At 48.0% G+C, this 19,461-nt stretch overlaps 1 protein-coding gene and 1 pseudogene across 1 annotated transcript; one reads left to right on the top strand and one right to left on the bottom strand.

Moving 5' to 3' along the window:
- Positions 1–10,779: 10,779 nt before the first annotated feature.
- Positions 10,780–11,496, top strand: LOC147972038 (uncharacterized). The gene is made up of 2 exons (XM_087522915.1): positions 10,780–10,817; positions 10,899–11,496. The coding sequence occupies exons 1-2, from the start codon at positions 10,780–10,782 to the stop codon at positions 11,494–11,496; spliced, it is 636 nt and encodes a 211-aa protein (XP_087379041.1).
- A 4,071-nt stretch (positions 11,497–15,567) lies between these two features.
- LOC125556288 (large ribosomal subunit protein uL2 pseudogene) lies at positions 15,568–17,030 on the bottom strand (annotated as a pseudogene).
- Positions 17,031–19,461: the final 2,431 nt, after the last annotated feature.

Consider the following 19,461-nt stretch of genomic DNA (forward strand, 5'->3'; position numbering starts at 1 on the left):
TTCATGAGGCCGAGCTCCTCCTCGGCCCGCTCCAGTTTCCGCTTCAGTCCAGAGACCTCCGCAGCATGAGCAGTGGTAGCCTGCAGCGATACCTGCTTATTCACATAGACAACTTATGTTAGACTCCTACGATATTTCTTCTTGATCCTCTGTTCGGTTTTTTCTTTCCGAACACCAAACAGAGCATCAGGAGCTATTGTCTATACTGTGATATTTTTCCTACAAACGCATTACTTACCTCAAAGCCCGATAGAAGGCTAGTGCAGGCTTCGGCCAGTCCGCTTTTGAAGAACTGGACCTTCTCTATTACCGTGCCCATAAGGGCACGGTGTTCATCCACAATAGAGGTGCCTCGTAGCGCCTCCAGCAGATTATCCAGTGCCTCTGGTTGGATAGAGGTCACCGGCGGAACAGGCACATTCCCTCCTTTAGGGAATGTCGTTCGCTGGACTCTGGAGTCGCATAGATCTCCGGAATGGTATCCGGCTCAGGTCCGAAGGTAACTCGGCCCCCATCTCCAGTCCCCATAGGGGCTTTTTCCCCCATGTGTCCGGTGACTGAGGAATCGTCCTGGGGCGCCACCCTGACAATCTCCGGAAGCTCCCCCCGGCCGGGGAAGGTCTTCTGCGACACCACCTCGTCGTCACCCTTGGGAGAGACGGAATGAGCAGGTGGCGGAGACATGCTAGCCATCTCCTTTGAGTCTAGCGATCCCTCCGTCGAGGATCACGTGGAGCCATCGCGTGCTGGACTGCAAAGTTTAAGACATATCAATATTACAAACCGGGAAGGCCAGACGTTTTCGGATTCTGGTACTTACGAGGCGGCCCGGGGCTTGGTCCGGCGAGGTCGCTCTGGACTGCTATCAACATCCCACACGGAGTTATCCGCGAGGGAGCCTCTAACCCTCTTAGGCGCTTTCGCCTCCGGATTCATGGGGGCCGCTCTCTTCGTCCTCCCCACTTTAGGTAGGGAGTCGTTTTCTTCTTCCTCTTCGTCGTCATCGTCAGCGAACGAAGAGGAAGTCTCGTCTTCGGACGTCACGTTCGGAGCACCTTTTTGGCGAGGGCCCTTCTTGGCCCCTTTGGCCGCTTTCTTGGCCGTCTTCTCTGGCACCTCATAAGGTGCCGGAAAAAGCAATTTCGTCAATAATGGGAATTCTTTGTCTTTGGGCAGCGGAGCCGGATAGTTAATCCCCTCCGCTATCTTGATCCAGGCCTGAAAACATGGGTAGGAAAGCTTAGGCTTTCTCTCAAAATATGCTAGTAAAGGGTACGCCTTGAAAACATTAAAAGAACTTGCCGGGTTAGCCTGGCGTTTTAAGCTAAGCCCGCGATCTTCGGTTGTGGGCGGTGGCGTCTCGCCGGCCTTGAAGAGCACTCTCCAGATTTCTTCGTGCGTCGTGCCGAAGAGCTCTAGTAGCGTCTGGTGCTTGGCTGGATCGTACTCCCACAGATAGCAAGTCCGGTGTTGGCACGGAAGGACCCGACGAATGAGCATGACCTAGACCATGTTGACAAGCTTGATCTTCCTATCTATCATGTTCTAGACGCACGTCTGGAGCCCAGTCAGCTCGTCCGAGGGACCCCAGGTAAGGCCCCTCTCTTGCGAGGAGGTGAGCACCATTGGGATTCCTGACCAGAATTCGGGAGCCGCCACCAATCAGGGTGACCAGAGGTGATATAGAACCACCCTGATTGCCACCCTTTCACCGTCTCCATGAACGAGCCTTCGGGCCAGGTAACATTGGGCATCTTGCCCACCATGGCGCCTCTGCACTCTGCTTGTTGGCCGCTCACCACCTTCGGCTTCACATTGAAGGTCTTCATCCATAGGCCAAAATGAGGCGGGATACGAAGAAAGGCCTCGCACACGACAATGAATGTCGTGATGTTGAGGATGAAGTTGGGAGCTAGGTCATGGAAGTCTAGCCCGTAGTAAAACATCAGTCCACGGACAAATGGGGTGAAGATGGAAGCCCAGCCCGCGGACGAAATGTGTGAGAAACACAACCCTCTCATGGGGCTCTGGAGAAGGGACGATCTGTCCCTTGGCTGGGAGTCGGTGACGATCTCCTTAGCCAGATACTCGGCCTCCCGGAGCGCCTTGATATCCTTCTTCTTGGCAGAGGAGGCCATCCACTTACCCCCAGCTCCGGATCCGGACATCTTTGGAGTGCTTTCTCGGTCGAGGGAAAAGCTAAAAGCTTGGGCGCTAGAGCTCAGGGACGGAAGGACTGAGGAGGAGCTGAGGTGTGGGTGAAGGAAGGGAATCCTTATCCCCTTATAAAGGCCACGAATATCAAGCGTCTCCCCACTCGCCTTAAACTCGCCTATTCCTAAGGACCATGCAAACGGCACGATTGGGTCACCCACACCCGTATTGATGAGAATCCTGTAATAAAGGGGCATGATCTCTGCTTCGACAAGACGTGCCAATGGCAACCGCGTCTCGAAACGTGAAGCGGCAGACGAAAAATGGTTCAAAATTATGACCTGGCAGACGTGATGGCATATTATAAAAGCTGTTAGTGGATTAGACTCGTGTAAAAATATATTCTCTCTGTGATTATGTATGGTGTGTGTGACAGGTCCGGATACTATCATCGCATCCGAAGACTATCTTGAAGTTCGGATAGAAGGGAACCCGCCTTGCAATGTCGAATACAATCTACGTGCCGGACTACTCGTCATTGAAGCCAGGTTCAGGGGCTACTGAGGGAGTCCTGGACTAAGGGGTCCTCGAGCGTCCGGCCTGTTATCCATGGGCCGAACTGATGGGCTGTGAAGACATGAAGGCCGAAGACTGTACGTGTGTCCGGATTGGACTCTCCTTGGCGTGGAAGGCAAGCTTGGCGACCGACTATGAAGATTCCTTCTTATGTAACCGACTCTATGTAAACCCTAGATCCCCTCGGTGTCTATATAAACCAGAGGGGTTAGTCCGGAAAGGATACATTCATTACCATAGTCATACAGGCTAGGCTTCTAGGGTTTAGCCATTACGATCTTGTGGTAGATCAACTCTTGTAACACTCATATTCATCAAGATCAATCAAGCAGGACGTAGGGTATTACCTCCATAGAGAGGGCCCGAACCTGGGTAAACATCGTGTCCTCCGTCTCCTGTTACCATCGATCCTAGACGCACAGTTCGGGACCCCCTACCTGAGATCCGCCGGTTTTGACACCGACACCCCCTACCCAAGATCCGCCGGTTTTGACACCGACACCCGGGTCTACTTTACATCATAGAAGTTTCCAATCTATAATTCTAGTTTGCTATTTATTTTGCAATATTTATTTTCCAATCTATACCACAAAAATACCAAAAATATTTTCTTATTATCTTTATTAGATCTCACTTTTGCAAGTGGCCGTGAAGGGATTGACAACCCCTTTATCGTGTTGGTTGCAAGGTTCTTATTTGTTTGTGCAGGTACTAGGCGATTTGCGTGTAGTCTCCTACTTGATTGATATCTTGGTTCTCAAAAACTGAGGGAATTACTTACGCTACTTTGCTGCATCACCCTTTCCTCTTCAAGGGAAAACCAACGCATGCTCAAGAGGTAGCAACCACCTCCATCACCCCTACCATTTTCCCCCAAATCCCCTCCCTACCGCATTGTCTTCCTCACCCCCACCGGCGTCGTCTCGCTCTCCTCCACTGCCTCCATCGCACCGTCTCGCTCTCCCCCACCACATCCTCTTCCTCACCTTCATCGCCTCCATCTGTCAGATGGCCGACGCTCCTGGCGACGCCGGCGCAGCGGCCAGAGATGTGGTGGAGCTGCAGGGTCAGGGCATGTGACCGCGGATGTCGGCGACGTCCACGGCGGTGCGGGGAAACTCGCAACCGCTGTGGATGTGGCGGGCTCTACCTCATCGCTACAGAAGGTGACGGCATCGAGCGGCGCAGTCCATGCTGATGCCCCCTATGCGCCGCCTGCCGTGGAGCAGCAGGTATTTGCACTTGCTTAGCTTGTAGAGTTAGTTGCTCCCTAGTTGCATTGGTTAGATTATGATTCATACGGTAGTTCAGATGGTTAGAGTAGTTGGTTTGACGGATGGGCCAGGGTTTTTTGTATGGGTTAGGGGATGGGGTTTTTTGGACTAGGGTTTGTTGGATAAATTCGTTGCAAAAATGCTAGATGTTGTGAACTATGATTTTAGGTGCTGCAATGATTTGGGTTTTTAGATTTGTTTTTAGATTTGGATAAATTCGTTGCAAAAATGCTAGATGTTGTGAACAGATGCATGCTTATTAGATTTGTTTTTAGTGCTCACAGATTGGGGTTTTTAATGCTACTCGGATTCGTTGCCTTAGATTGGGTCCCTATTAGATTTGTTTTTGAATGCTACTCAGATTGGGGTTTTGAATGTCATATGCCCAAATGGAATCCATTGATTAAGAAATTAGTTATGTTTAGAATCACAATCCTACCGTATGAATCACAATATAAATTTTAATGTCATAACCAAAAGTAACCCTTGATTCATTAGTATATAAATCTTGTCCACAATATGTAGTTATATTAGCTCTGTTGTTCAGTTTGTGTGCATGACAATGGAAAATGCAAAACAATGATCATAGTATATTAGGAGTATATTAGCCCTATGATCCATGTGTCATGTGTGCATATCTAAATTTTCAATTGGCTTCCGTATTTACTAGTGATGGATGTAATTGTATGTTCAGGAGGATGATGGTTGGGGGTAGAAAGAGGAAGCTGGCCCAGTACCACCCGTATGATCCAGAGGAAAGTGATGATGAAGATTATGAGGTAAGCCTACTTGAAATTTAGTTTTTTTTCATTTAGTTCCTTTGACATAGTGTATCCATGAATCTATAATGTATTAATGTAACTCATTCATGTGTGCAGTATGATTTTGAAGATGAAGTGTCCAAGGGCAACGTCGCATCCTTCACAGCCAAGGAGGTGGTGAAGATCAAGGCCAAGGGAGTTTCTTCCTTCTACAACCGCAAGACCAAGAAGTGGCACTGCCCCTACTGCACCACCAAGCCAAAGCCAAGGGATGGCCGCTTCGATCACTTTTTGTCTCATGCGGAGGATGTAGTGATTCGCGGGGAGGACTACATGATCAGGGGCAGCATGCCGCCCTCGTGAAGGCACTGACTCCGGTGTGATGTGATCGATGATGTGAACTGAATCTTTAAGTTTATCTGTTGGGTTACTTTTGGTTTGTTGAACTGAATCTTGTTGGTTATGGTTTGTTGAACTAAATTTAGTTTTCATGAATTTGGTTATGGTTGGCTATGTTGATGCTAGTAATCTGGTTGCTATCTATATTTTTTGTCCTTAAATTTGCCTGTGGTATATTTGTTTGTCCTGAATCTATGGTTAGTTATGTTTAGATGTTGTGAAATATGATTTTAGGTGCTGCAATGATCACACATGTTGTGTAGGAAATCAAATGCATGCTCCAAATGAGATCATGTAAACCTTGGCAAACCTGGACAGTATAAATTCAAGAAAATGCAAAAACAAGTAAAACCTTGGCAAACTATCTATGTTTGTGTAGGAGATCATGTGTGCAAAATTTGAAGTGATTTAGAGGAGGTCAAATAAATTTGAATTTGAGAAATGTGCTCCAAATGAGCTCCGAGGCTAGGGTAAACAGCCCATTTGTAATCAAGTTTTTTTGGACCTACTCTAAATGAGCCAAATATTTTTTATTAACACATATTCACTTTCCATAGTGTAGATTCAAAGTCTCACTATTTTTTGAATTAATCTTCATATTTTTACATTTTCTTTTGAAAACATATGCTTTAATATAAAAAATATTAAAAACATGTTTGAAATATGAAAATGGAAAACTAACTTCAGATCCTTCTTATTCACTTTGAAATAAAGCTTGGTGATTTTTTTTGATTTTATTTTATTTTTCAAAAACAGAAGGTAACACTACCTCCTCTCCTTGAACTCTATGAAATCATGTACATGATAGCTCATATGTGTGAAGGTTTTCTCATGAAAATGACCATAGACCAAGTTTATGATTTTTTGTTGGTAACTGTCACATAAGACAACGATGTGTGCAGGTTTTATATTTTTTTGATTTTTTTTAAATTAATGGTGCTCCTTTGACCTAGATCGTGCCGGCTAGGGTTTTTTCATGAAAATGACCATACACCAAGTTTAGTATATTTCCTCATTAGTTATGCTCAGTCAAAGCCTTCGAAACCCTGTTGACCAGCTCGAAACCCTATTGACCAGCTCAAAACCCCTCTAAACCCCGTGGGGTTTTGCCTAACCCTAGCTCCCAACGTCAGACGTCCGATCATACCCTCGCGCCAAGCGACGGCCCTCAGATCTGGTCTTCTAGAAGGAATTAGGTGGGGTTGGCTGCGTGCAGGCTCCGTGCCGTTGGATCACAAGAACGGCTCCGCATCGTTGGATCATGGGGCGATCCGCGAGAGGCGATCCTATTGGTTGTGCTCGGCTGCTCGCCCACCACTGACTCCGCGAAAAAAACGGTGTTATTGGGCCCAAAAGGAAACCAAGCTCTGGTTGGGCCGTCAAATTGCGTCGTTTTTTTTTTTGCATCGTTTGCTCTGTTTTTTGTGAACGTGTTGGCTCTGTACTTTTTGCATCGTTTGAAATTAATTGACATTGCATAGCAAAATTTAGTTCTTTTTGTTCTATACAAATGCAAAATGAGCAAATTTTTAAGGGCCAAATTTACTTTTATCATGCAAAATGGCCACAAACTATTCAAAATTTGTCTCTTTTTGTTCATATAATATATATGACCACGGATTTCGACGCGTGCAATTAGCTTCTTTTTCTTCTTCTTTTTCAAACCACTGTTTCCCATGCGTGTACACTCCCGATGCTGTGGTGGGTTTGACAACGGGCTACTTCACATTTGACCCCGTTATTGCCACGACCAAATAACACGTAGCACTACGGCTATTTAAGCCACCCTCTTCCTCTGCCATCCCTCATCCATCTCCCATCCTCTCTGCCATCTGCCCTTCTTGCTCTTCGACCACTTCTCCTTCTTCTAGCACATCATCAGCCATGCAGTACACCGGACCAACCTACCACTTCCCACCCACCGTGTCGGAGAGGCTCTACCCTCCCGGCGTGTACGTTGAGCGCACACTACGTGTGTGGGCGATATCAAGGTGGAGGATTGCAAGGAACTTCACCGAGTTCTTCCTCGCGTCCGGCTACCACCACCTCCAGCGGGGATCTCCAAGGATGTTCCGTGTCGAGGAGGTCATCCAAAACGGGGTGGTGGTTGCTCTCCTTGCCCACTTCACCAACACACTACTAGGAAAAGGGCTATAGATGGAATTGACACTAATGGTGCACCAGAGAAGTGGTGCGCCACTACTATATACTAATGGCGCACCATGTGGAGATGCGCCATTAGTGTTGAAGACACTAATGGCGCACCAGGCACACAGTGCGCCACTAGTAACAAAATGTTTTTTTCATTTTTTTCAAACATACTAATGGCGCATCCGGGCAGAGTGCGCCATTAGTAATTAGAACTACTAATGGCGCACCAGCCATAGAGTGCGCCACTACTATATTTTTTTTACTTTTTTGCAAAACTACTAATGGCACACCGTTGCATAGTGCGCCATTACTAGTTTAAACTTCATGGGCACTTTTTTTTTACTTTTTGATATCATGAATATTTTTAAATTTCATGGGCACTTTTTGAATTCATGAATATTTTTTCAAATTTGATGATATTTTTTCATATTCCATATGAAAAAATATTGAATATTCATGAGGACACTCGATCTCGACCCCCCTCCCTCTCGATAGCTATCCCCCTCGCCAGATCCCCCTCGCCGCCGAGCACCCCCCACACCCTCCCCCTGCTCCACCGCCGCCGCCGACGACGACCCACCGCACCCTCCCCCGCTCCACCGCCGTCGACGACCCACCGCACCCTCCCCCACTCCACCGCCGCCGACAACCCACCGCACCCTACCCCGCTCCACCGCTGCCGCCGACACCCCGCACCTTCCCCCGGCCCGCTCCACCGCCGCCGCCGACACCCGCACCCTCCCCCAATTTTTGAAGATATTTTTAAATAAAAAATTTGATGATATTTTCAAATAACAAATTTGATGATATCTTCAAATAACAAATTTGATGATATTTTCAATTAAAAATAAAAAAACAAATTTGATGATATTTTCAAAAAAAATTGATGATATTTGATGATATCTTCTGTTCTAGTCCTCATGAAAATAACAAATTTGATAAAAACAAATTATTAGATGCAACAAGAAATAATGAAAAAAAAATTTACTAATGGCGCACCAGAGGAGGGTGCGCCATTGCTGTCAGAAAAAAAAGTTACTAATGGCGCACCAGAGGAGGGTGCGCCATTGCTATCAGAAAAAAAACTACTAATGGCGCACCAGAGGGTGGTGCGCCATTGCTGTCGTCGTACTTATGGCGCACTATGGGGAGGTGTGCCATTGCTAACCCTCCCCCCACTCCACCTATTCCCCTTTGGCCTCTCTCCTTCCCTCGCCAGATCCCCCACTCGACCTAACCTCGCCGCAACCGCGCGCCCACGTGCCCCCGCCGCCTCCCTCTCCCCTTCGCCGCCTCCCCCCCGAGCACCGCCTCCCTCGCCTCAGAGCTGCCCCACGTCCACCAGGAGAGGAGGCCCCACGTCCACTAGGAGAGGAGGCCCGCGACCTCCCCGCCGTCTATCCCCGCCTCCCCCAAGCTCGCCGTCTCCGTCCTCCGTCATCTCCGCTCCAGCCACCACCTCATCGTGGTCAGGTAACCCTCCTCCCTCTGCCTCTCTTCTCCTCACTTCCTCCTCTCCTCCCTCCCGGCCATGCCCTCTTCTTCTCTCTTTTGCTAGGTTTAGGTCAAATCCCTCTCGAATTTAGGTCAAATTAGGTTCAAAAAATTGGTGGAGTAGTGCCTAGCAAACATGAATAATTAGTACTCCATGTGCATTAGGTACACCTAATGTATTGGGTATGAACCCTAACCACTTCCCTCTCCTTTTTCTTTTTTCTGCAGTTTATGTTTGGTAGTAGACCATATCAGTAGCTGCAGTTCATGTTTGTCCATTTTTTAGTCGCTTTTTTAAAAAAAACTGAGGAAAATAGATGAGTATATGTAGTGTTCTTTTTATGTGTTCATTTTCTATCTTTTTGAAATAGGTTCATTGTAGTTGTTGTAATTCTAGCAGGGTTTTTTGCTGACAGTACAGTTCATGGAAATTTGTTGTAGTAATTTGTACCCTGCACCGTGCCTGTTTGTTGTTGCTGCTTGGTACTAAGTACTTGCCATGAGACTAGTTAGGTTGCATGTGTTTTGTGCTGAGTTGCTTGCTTGCTCTCTTGCTGCAATCTTTCATCCATAGTAGCAGTAAGCAATTCGGTTAGCCGAGAGATTAGCTTCAATTCTGAAATTAAGCAATTCAACTAGCCGCTGATTTTTGCCAAAGTCAATCGCTGTTCAACCATCAGATTTCCCACCCATACAGTTAAAAGTTTGAAGTATGATCACATTCAGCTATGAACCACATATAGCTCACATAAAACTGTCGCTTGCTAGAACAAACTCAGTGATGTGCCTAGAAGCCCCACATAACTAATTCCTTTTTCTCTTGGCTCATTGGTGAAAAGATTAGTATTATGCTAGAAAGTGTATTGATTTTTCAGTTTTGATGTTGCAAAAAATGGCATTGCTCTCTGTATGCTAGCTCAAAGTTTGGGTGGTACTGTTATGTGTGATGTTTAGCAATCCCATAATGAAAAACTAGACAGGTTAATATCCATGTAATTTTCACCCTTTCTAGCTATGTGCCTTCTGGATATGCAGTTTATGCATGAGAAGATGAGACCTATTATTTTCTCAGTGGTAGTTATGCACATTTAATCATGGCTTTATGAGTGAATTGCAGTATAATGTCTTGAAACTCGATATCTCAAATGTTTGACTAGTTTTCCATGCTTGATGTGTTGTATCTTGAGGCTCATCTTTATTACATATCAGAACTTGCAAACAAATCTGTGAAAGACTTGTAAAGTTGCTGGGTTTTGTCTCCGACCATTGTGTCGTGATGAATTTGCAGGTACCCCGAGAGGCCCTTGAGTTTGCCGGAATGTCGATTAACTTCCGTTCTGGCAAATTCGGGTACTCCATATGTCCTATTTTCAGCAAAGGTCATGCTGAAATTTTCCGTGAATTTTAGCATGACTTTGCTAAAAATAGGACATATGGGGTACTTGCGACTAATGTTGATTATCTTCTGCTCAAAATTTATGCTGCTATAATGTTGTAAGGGTACTAATTGGTCTCTTCTGCTGCTTATCAGAGATGGGGGGAAGCAGCCACCGCCGCTCTGCCTCACCGGAGTACGAGTTGGATGCTTTTGAGTTCTTCACTATCATACTTTCTTCTTCAGTATCAGCCACGAGGCAGGTATATAAAATGAGAGATCTCCCCTTCACCCATCTCATTATGATAAGTCTATTGTTTTCTACATTACTCCTTGTCCCAAATTGCAGAGGCTGCCTGACGCTTTTATGAAGATGCTGGGTGAAGATCCGCCAGATAATGTGAAGCTCCGACAGGCCGGCAGCGGGGTTCGCAGGCTATGGGACGTGGAGTTGGTGATCGAGGAGGGCTACATGTACCTGTGCCGTGGCTGGGAGAAGTTCTACAGTGTCTACGACCTGCGGACCGGGTACTTTCTTCTCTTGAGGTACGACGATGACGCCACAATGCTCATCGTGAAGGTTTTCAACAAGACTATGTGCCGCATGCGCTACGCTAAAGACGAAGATGCCAGTGCGTTCTGCCTCTTCTTATTCCTCCATATTTGGCTTTGTCTCACATCGATTTTTAACGGTCATTGTTGCATTTGGACACACAATGGGAGCAGCAGCAGTGACAGTGGCTACAGCCAAAGCAGCAGCGATTATGGCTGTAGCAAAAGCAACAGTGATTCTGGCCTTAGCGAAAGCAGCAGCAATTCTGGCAGCAGCGAAGACAACAAGAAGGATGATCCGGACTGGAGTGGGGGAGAAGAGGAGCAGAGTGGGGATGAGGAGCTGCAGGATGATGATGGGCATCAGGCTGAGGATGACCTAGCGCTGGTGGTGGCTGACCAAGGGCAAGAGATGGTGGTGGCTGACCAGGTGCAAGAGATGGTGGTGGCTGACCATGGGCAAGAGATGGTGGTGGCTGACCATGGGCAAGAGATGGTGGTGGCTGACCATGGGCAAGAGATGGTGGTGGCTGACCATGGGCAAGAGATGGTGGTGGCTGAGGGTGGCCTCGCGATGGTAGTGGTGCCTGACAATTACCATGCACCTGTGGTGGCGCCAGCGATCCCACAGCTGGGCGACATGACCACGTCAATTGTGGTAGAAGACTACATCCCACAGCTGCCTCCACTGCCTCCACCGCCTCGCCGTTCTTGGCGCATCAGGCTGAGGAAGGAGAAGGAGAAGAACAATGAGAACTGAACTATGTCAGGTATGTCACATCTCCAAAATGATATATATATATATACTTAGTTATCTATTTATCTCTAATATGCTTAGTTTCCTATAGGTTAGCTCCAAAATTACTTATGTTAGCACAAAATGATCAAGTTTACATAATAAGCTTATAGTCTTCTTCTTATTCTTCTTCTTATCCAAAATGACATAGGTTAGCTTCATTTTACCTAAGTTGGCTCTAATATGCTAACTTAGAGCTTATATGCTTAGTTTCCTATAGGTTAGCTCCAAAATTACTTATGTTAGCACAAAATGATCAAGTTTACATAATAAGCTTATAGTCTTCTTCTTATTCTTCTTCTTATCCAAAATGACATAGGTTAGCTTTATTTTACTTAAGTTGGCTCTAATATGCTAACTTAGAGCTTATATGCTTAGTTTCCTATAGGTTAGCTCCAAAATTACTTATGTTAGCACAAAATGATCAAGTTTACATAATAAGCTTATAGTCTTCTTCTTATTCTTCTTCTTATTCTTCTTCTAGTCTTCTTCTTCTCTTCTTCTTCTTCTTCTTCTTCTAACTTCTTGTTTATCATTTTGCAGATTTGATTTAATTCACGGAAGCTTGCATGGATGGAGTGCTTCTTTTCCATTTGTGTTTTTATTTTGTATCAATGTGAAACTTTTGTGAATTGATGGATAACGGTGTTGAATGAATATTGTGAAACTTTTGTAATATGTAACGATGGAACTATGTGTTGGCTATGTATGTATATAACTATATATGATGAAACTTGTGTGTTGGATATGATCTGGTGGACGCAGGTAACATCGTTACATATGGCCCCCTGTATGTAAGCTAAGCAGATCTGTGTTGTATGTTATCTCTAATATTTTTTAACCTGTAAAAATATCAGAAATGAAAAAAAATCCCTAATGTTCATACTAGTGGCGCACCACACAAGACACTAATGGCGCACTGTTATAATCACACTAATGGCGCATCACCCAACAGTGCGCCATTAGTATGCCAAAGCACATGGTTAAATATGGCCCCCTGGGAGGCATACTAATGGCGCATGGTGTTCTATACTAATGGCGCACTGCTTGGTGCGTCATTAATATACCAGATACTAATGGCGCACCGGTGGTGCGCCATTAGTAAGAAATACTAGTGGCGTGATACTAATGGCGCACTAGCAGTGCGCCATTAGTGGACAAAACTGGTGCGCCATTAGTAGCCCTTTTTCTAGTAGTGACACATTCGACGCCTTTTACCTCCTCGCTCGGGTGTTTTGGTGTGGCTGCGAGTTCATCGCTTTCACCACCCACAACATGTTCATGGAGTACACCAACATCTTCCCCGCCGTGTCATGCATGCACACTCTTTTATACCCCATCGACAACGCCCCGGAGGAGCAGTGAAGGGCGCCCGGAGGAGGAGCGAGATGGAGAAGGCGGCATCTAGGGTTCTAAACCCTCTATCTATTTTTCTTTTTTTGACTCTATGTTATGTTAAGTTGTAATTGAACTATGTTGGAGATGCTATGGGCTTGTTGGCCCTTTTATCAAGTTCTATTATTAAGTTCTCTATCTATTCTATTATGAAGTTCTTCCTAGCTTCAACTAGGGAACCCTTTCAACTATGTGATCGTGTTATGGGCTTGTTGGCCCTATCTACATGTTTGTTGATTGTTTTCTTAGCGAGCTCGCTTTGTTAGTAACCACCTAGTTCATGCAGCCACAACGAACCCTTCTTATTTTACACAAGCCACAAATATGTAGCCATCTAGCTAGTGCATGCAGCCACAACATATTTGTTCAATTTATTTATCGTAGCAAAACGGGTGCAGATGGGAGTGGATCGAAAAGGCTGTAATTGATCGTAAAAAATGATGCTATAAATCGAGGAGACAAGCGTGCGAGAAGAGAGGAACCAGCGACAGCGACCGTCGCTGCATCCTTGGCGGCTGGCGTGCATGAAAGCGGCTCAGTAAGTGTATCGTGGCGGCACGCATCCGCGCATGCGGGCTCGGTCGGCGCATGTGGCGGCGCGCATCGACGCATGCAGGCAACCTTGTTGGGTGCATGCATAGCAGGCTTCTGTTGTGGCGGCGCACGCATGCGTTTAATGCAAGGGACGACCCAACAGTCGAACAGCTACGCCGCCCAACGCGGCCCCACTCGTCAGAGTTAACGGTCAAAGCACTGACCCCAACGGTGACGTCCGTTGTGACCTCTTCTGAGGGTTTCAGGCAAGGGAGTGAGAAAAACTAAGCAAAAGTTAAGAGCGTGGGGATGAATAAATAGAGACAAGGAACCAAGGGCACAGATGTAAAAAAAAACTCTCTTTATTTAGATACCTCATGTGCAGCTCGCTCCTGATGGTGCTACTTAATTTTCTTGGGCCCTGAATTTATGTAACATGTCTTATGCATGAACAAAAGGTTTATGTTCTCGTATTCCTATTTTGTTCGTCATCATTCTTCAATATTTGGTTGTGATTATCCAAGGTCTCCGGCCTTCTTCTCTACCTAATATTAAAAGAAGGATTGTTTTTCCACCTTTTTCGTCAAAAAAAGCTTAGTACGTTTTTCCTTTTTTGATGTGGGGAACAAAGCTTCGTACGTTGTCCGCTCCCGTCGATCTGTTCGTCCGTTGCTCGCCTGGGCCGAGTCAGCTTCTGGCCCACAGTGAAAAAATCTTATGGCCCGCCAAAAGCCAGAGCGCAGGATGTGATCTTAAAAGGCCGGCCCATTTAGTGGCACCATACGAGCCGAAAATCCCTCAAAAAATAAATGTGCTCTCAATGGATTCGAACTAGCAATCCCTCGAAGGAGAGACATTGTCCCTTACAACTTGAGTTGCAGCCTGTGAGTGATTAATATGCAGAGCGAACATATGCAGCGGCAGATTTTAAAAAATCAAAAAATTCAACCATTTGTTGTAAAAATGTAAACATTTTTTCTAAAATGTAAACATGTTTTCTTAACAAAAATGCGATGAATGTTTGAAATAGTGAACATGTTTTTAAATTCAAAATAATAATAATAAATGATAATAGTTTTTTTTTAAAAGTGATGAAAATTGAAAACACGATTTTTTTTCTAAAGATGAACCATATTCGAAAAAGTTAATAAATTTTAAAAATGAATAATTTTCTAAAACGTGAATTCTTTTTGAAAAACTGTACACAATTTTGAAAACACGAACAATTCTTGAAAACATGAACAAAAAATTGTGATCAAATTTTTATTCCCGAACAGTTTTTCTTCAACTATGAACAATTTTTAGAAAAGTGAAATTATTGTATGGTGAACAAAATTTCTAATAAATTTCCCCCGACTCGCCCGGTTTGTTTAAGGAGTCCAACGGAGGGATCGATCTGTTGCTAGCTGCTTACCTATTTCTTCTTAGCCCTAAAAAGACCTATTTCTTCTGGTTCACCCGGTTGGTCATTAGGTCCTTTATCATTCGACAAAGTTGACCATACATAAATGTTGCTTCCCCATTGACACGCTGAGGTAGGCTGTTGCTCGCATGTTAGTAATTCATTATGATTGTCAATATTTTTATTGATCAAAACTTTGGGCGATAATGGCGGATTACGAGATGTGAAGGAATGGAAGGACCAAGGGATCTTGACTGGCAGGGATGTCGGCTCAGCTATTGTACATCGAGGAGGACCGAAGAAACAAGTAGATGTGGAGATGGAGGCTCGAGAGCAAGATCAGATGCGGAGGAGATGCAAGTGGCGGAGGTGGAGGCGAAGGTGGGAGGGTCTGGGACCTTTTGGATGGCCCAAGAGGAAGAGGAGGAAGAAAGGCTGCGGGAGGAAGAAGAATGAGAAAGAGGGAGCAAGGTAATGAGGATGTTTTACCCCCATTATTCTAACACATATTGTTCGATCTTACCATCACCACTGCCTCCTCCTATCTGTCCATAAGTCTACTCTTTCTTAGGACCACATCGCCGACTACTCTGTCCACCAGTTTCATATTCGGAGACAAATGGGCATGCAAGGATTTGTTTCTCCCGTTGCAACGCACGGGTATTTTTGCTAGTATCCACAAAACCAACACAATCATATCATCATGAGCGGAAACCCACTACTTTACAAAATGTTGCAAAATGCACCGCACTGAGAAATGGCAAAAAAAAAACACTGACAGAGGGAGGTAAGTGGTTTGATGACATCAGGCTGAGTTGGAAGAAAAAATGTCTACGTGGCACTTGATTTGGTCTTCTTCTTCTTCCTCATCACCCTCACTCCTTGGCATTTCATCAAACACCACATGAGCAGCCCCTCCACCTCGGATACCAGCCCCTTGGCGCAACCCGGGACCGGCCCAGCGCGTGGTGTACGCCGGCGCGCGCACGGACGCCCACCCAGCCGCGTCGAGCCGGGCGAGGAAGTCGTGGAGGACGCTTGGCGGAGAGATCTCATGCGCATGTACCGGTGTGTGGCGTACATCCTCGAGTCGCGTCGAGCAGCTGCTCCGGCGCTGGTGGATGAGGCCGGACAGCCCCACCTGCACCCGGCGAAGGCATGCGGGCGCCTTAGCCAGCGCAGACTGGCGGCTGGGTCATGCAGTGTACGGCCGCGTCACCACCGGCAGGACGGGCGGCTCGCGGAGGCCCTCGACGTCGGGGACGGGGCAGAGCACGGGCCGCCGCGGATCCGCGCCTCCCTTGGTCCTCCACGCCCGATAAGAGGAGGGCGCCCATGGTGTTGTCATCGCCGGGCGGGGCGGAGGCGAGCCTGGCCTGCGGGCTTCGGTGGTCCTCCTAGCAGCACGCCGCGCATCACCGGCAGCCGTACAGCACCCTGAACTAGTGAACTCCCGCCTTGAGCAGCGGCTTCTCCATCCTCCCGCCGCCGGCCACCTGCCCCACCATCGCCCTGCAGCTAGCCGCTCTGCACCACCTTCTTCGCCGTTGTCGGAGTTGTGGCTGACGACGATGGCGTAGTCGCCCGAGGCGCGGGCGAGGGCACCGCGGTCGCCGACGTGCTGCTCGACGTCCCAGGCGATGGCGCCCTCAGGCAGCGAGGCGAGCGGGAACACGTTGCCGATGCCGACAACAGCGCGACGGCAGCAGTGGACGGACTGGCCCGTGTACATGCCCTCGGCAGCCACGAAGAGCTCCTTCCGGTGCTTGTAGCGGACGGGTCGCGGAAGTCGACGTGGGCCAGCGGAGCGCCACGGGCCACGGCCGGAGTCGCGCACGATGTCCGCAATCACGCCCTTGAGGTACCCGGCCGTTCCGCTCGCCGTCGCCGTAGTCCAGCGCCCGGAACTGCGTCGGGCCCTTGCGGTGGTGCGTGTGCGACTTGAACACCGAGCCCGCGGTCATGGGACGAAAGTGATGGTGAACACTTAGCTTCATGTCAGTGTTTTTTTTGCCAGTGTCAGTCTTCCGTCGCGGTGCATTCTGTCACATTTTGTAAAGTGATGGTTTTCCTTAATTATGACACCAAGGATAGAAATCTGGCTTCTGTGTTGCTGCCTCTCATGCAACCCACTCCTGATGATGCTACTTTGAGAATATATAATTTTGTTGGGCCCTGAATTTATGTAACACATCTTATGTATGAACAAGGTTTATGTTCTCGTATTCTTATTTTGTTCGTCATCATTTTTCAATGTTTGGTTGTGGTTATCCAAGATGTCCAGCCTTCTTATATACCACAACGATATGCATTCCTTTGATCGTTTTTCTCTCGTCCCTACCAGCTGGAACCCTAGCCGCCACCAATAGAGGCCATCTTTCAGCGCAGTCCTCCGTCGACTCCCCTCCGCCGGCGACCTCGGTCGTCGGTGGTGAGGGGGGTCGCCAGATCCACGCGCATTGACCGTTTTTCCTTCCTTGTGGTCTAAGTTTTGAGGTTGTTTATCGTCTTGGCTTCAGCGACGATGATGACGGCTCTGAATAAAGATTCTTCGGATCCTTCTTAATGAGGTCATCGGTCTTATGGTTGGAAAATGATTTGAAAACCAAAATGTTCAAGGGGCAATTTGGTTGACGTCCTTGTTCTGACGCGCCTGGCCTGCAGCCTGTCTGAAAATTTTCTGGAGGGTGTTTGGTTGCTATCCACAGGAGCCCAAGCTAGCCTGGCCTGCAACTCTGACATCATGTTTAGCCTGGCTCGTAACTCAGCCATCTTGCTTAGCCTGAGTCAGGCATGAGAAATAGGTGGCCTGGGCATATGCCTGGTGGCTAATCTTGCTCTAGTCTGCTACCTTTTTCAGTGGGCCAGGTCTCAAGTGAATACTCTATTCCAATAAGCCTTTTCAGGCCAGGCATGCATCCAAACACGTTATGCCTGACCAGACACATATTTTCTAATTCTCAGGCTGTGGCCAGGCATCGCTTTTTGTCAGGCATGGGAGCCAGGGTGCTAACCAAACAGCCCTCAAGTAAGGATGGCGTGGTGACGGTGACATCCTTATGATGGACCTGTGTCCTCGGGCTCTACCGTTGCGGCGGTGTTTGCTTCAGCATCGGCACGAAGCTTTAAAGGTAGTCCAGGAGCATATGCAGATTGTGGTATGCATCGACTACATCCGGAAGACGGAACATGTGTTGGTTTCGTGGTTCGTGGATGGCAGATATGGTTTTCTATTTCGGCGTTTTAGTCATAGTGGGGTGTCAGATTTGAAGTTTGATGGCGTGTCCGGGGTGTTCCCAGTCTGATTCGTTCAACGGCAATGGCTTCATTTTTGGTTAGCCACCTTGGAGGTCCGTAAATTTGCATATCAGCGATGGAGCCGCGTCGAGATTGGGTGAGGAAGTGATCCATCATTCTTTTCTTCAATGGTTGTTGTGGTGATGCCAGAGGCAGGTGATGAGCGTTGGTGTACCTCAAAGATGTACTGCTATCTTTTTAATTTTGTCATGTCGGTTCTTACGTGACTTGTACTTTATTCTTTATGATATGTATGAATGAGACACGGTTAGCGTACTTTGTTTTCTTCATTGTTCGCACATGTGTCGTTACTTAAGAGCATCTCCAGCCGCGCCCCCAACAGCCCCCCCTCTCTCTCCAGGCGATTTTTCAATGCCGGCACCCAAAAATCAGCCCAGTCGCGCCCCCGGGAAGATGTTTTTCGCCGGTTTAGGCCGAAACTGGCGCCGGTGGACCCAGGCCGAACCCGGCACGTTGGGGACGCCCGGGGGCGCCGGGGCGAGTGATTTTGACGCAAAAGAGCTGCGGGCCTGCCGAGTCAGCGACACTCGCCTCGTCGTCCTCAGAACGCCTCGGTTTCCCGCGAGAAATCAATGGCAAAGTTGCCGCCGGTCAGCCTTCCATTGATTCACGTGCGGCGCGGCGACGCCCCCCTCCCGCCACGCGTACACACGGCGGCCGGCTATAAAAGCAACGCCTCCTCCTCGCCTCTGGCCACACCCGCCCACACCCGCCGCCGAGCTCTGCCTCGCTTCCCGTGCGCAGCCACCACCGACGTTCCTTCCCTCTCTCCCCAAGCCCATCCACGATGATGGCCGAGCGGTTCCCCGACGATGGGGTTGCAACCAACAGCGTCGGCCTCCGCTCACTGCACGAGTGGAGGCGTATCTGTTCTTCGAGGCGAACATCCTGGTGGCGCCCCCATTCGCCCGATGCCCGACGTCGACGTGCGCCCCGACCTCTTCGTCACCGAGGTCGACCGCGTGCAGGCGTCGCTGACGAAGAAGCAGCGCGCCCTCTTGCAGTACGTCGCCGACAACCACGAGTCATGGGCAACGTACTTCCAGCACCGGCAGACGCAACGGCTGGCATCCACCAACGAGGCGCTAGTGGTGGGGGGCGTCATGAACAACGACGGTGCCGCCTATGGTGGGGCGCCCCCGGCCGCACGCTCCACGAGGTTCTCCAGTACCACAAGGGCGGCAACAACCCGCCGCTGGCAATACCTTGCCGCGGCCGCCGCCCGGGTCCCCCGCCAGAGCACCGGGCAATGAATGCCCAGGAGGTTCGGCTCCTCGTCT

The sequence above is a fragment of the Triticum urartu genome, chromosome 5A, assembly GCF_056163025.1.
Source record: "Triticum urartu cultivar PI428250 chromosome 5A, HENAU_Tu73, whole genome shotgun sequence".
Classification (NCBI taxonomy): domain Eukaryota; kingdom Viridiplantae; phylum Streptophyta; class Magnoliopsida; order Poales; family Poaceae; genus Triticum; species Triticum urartu.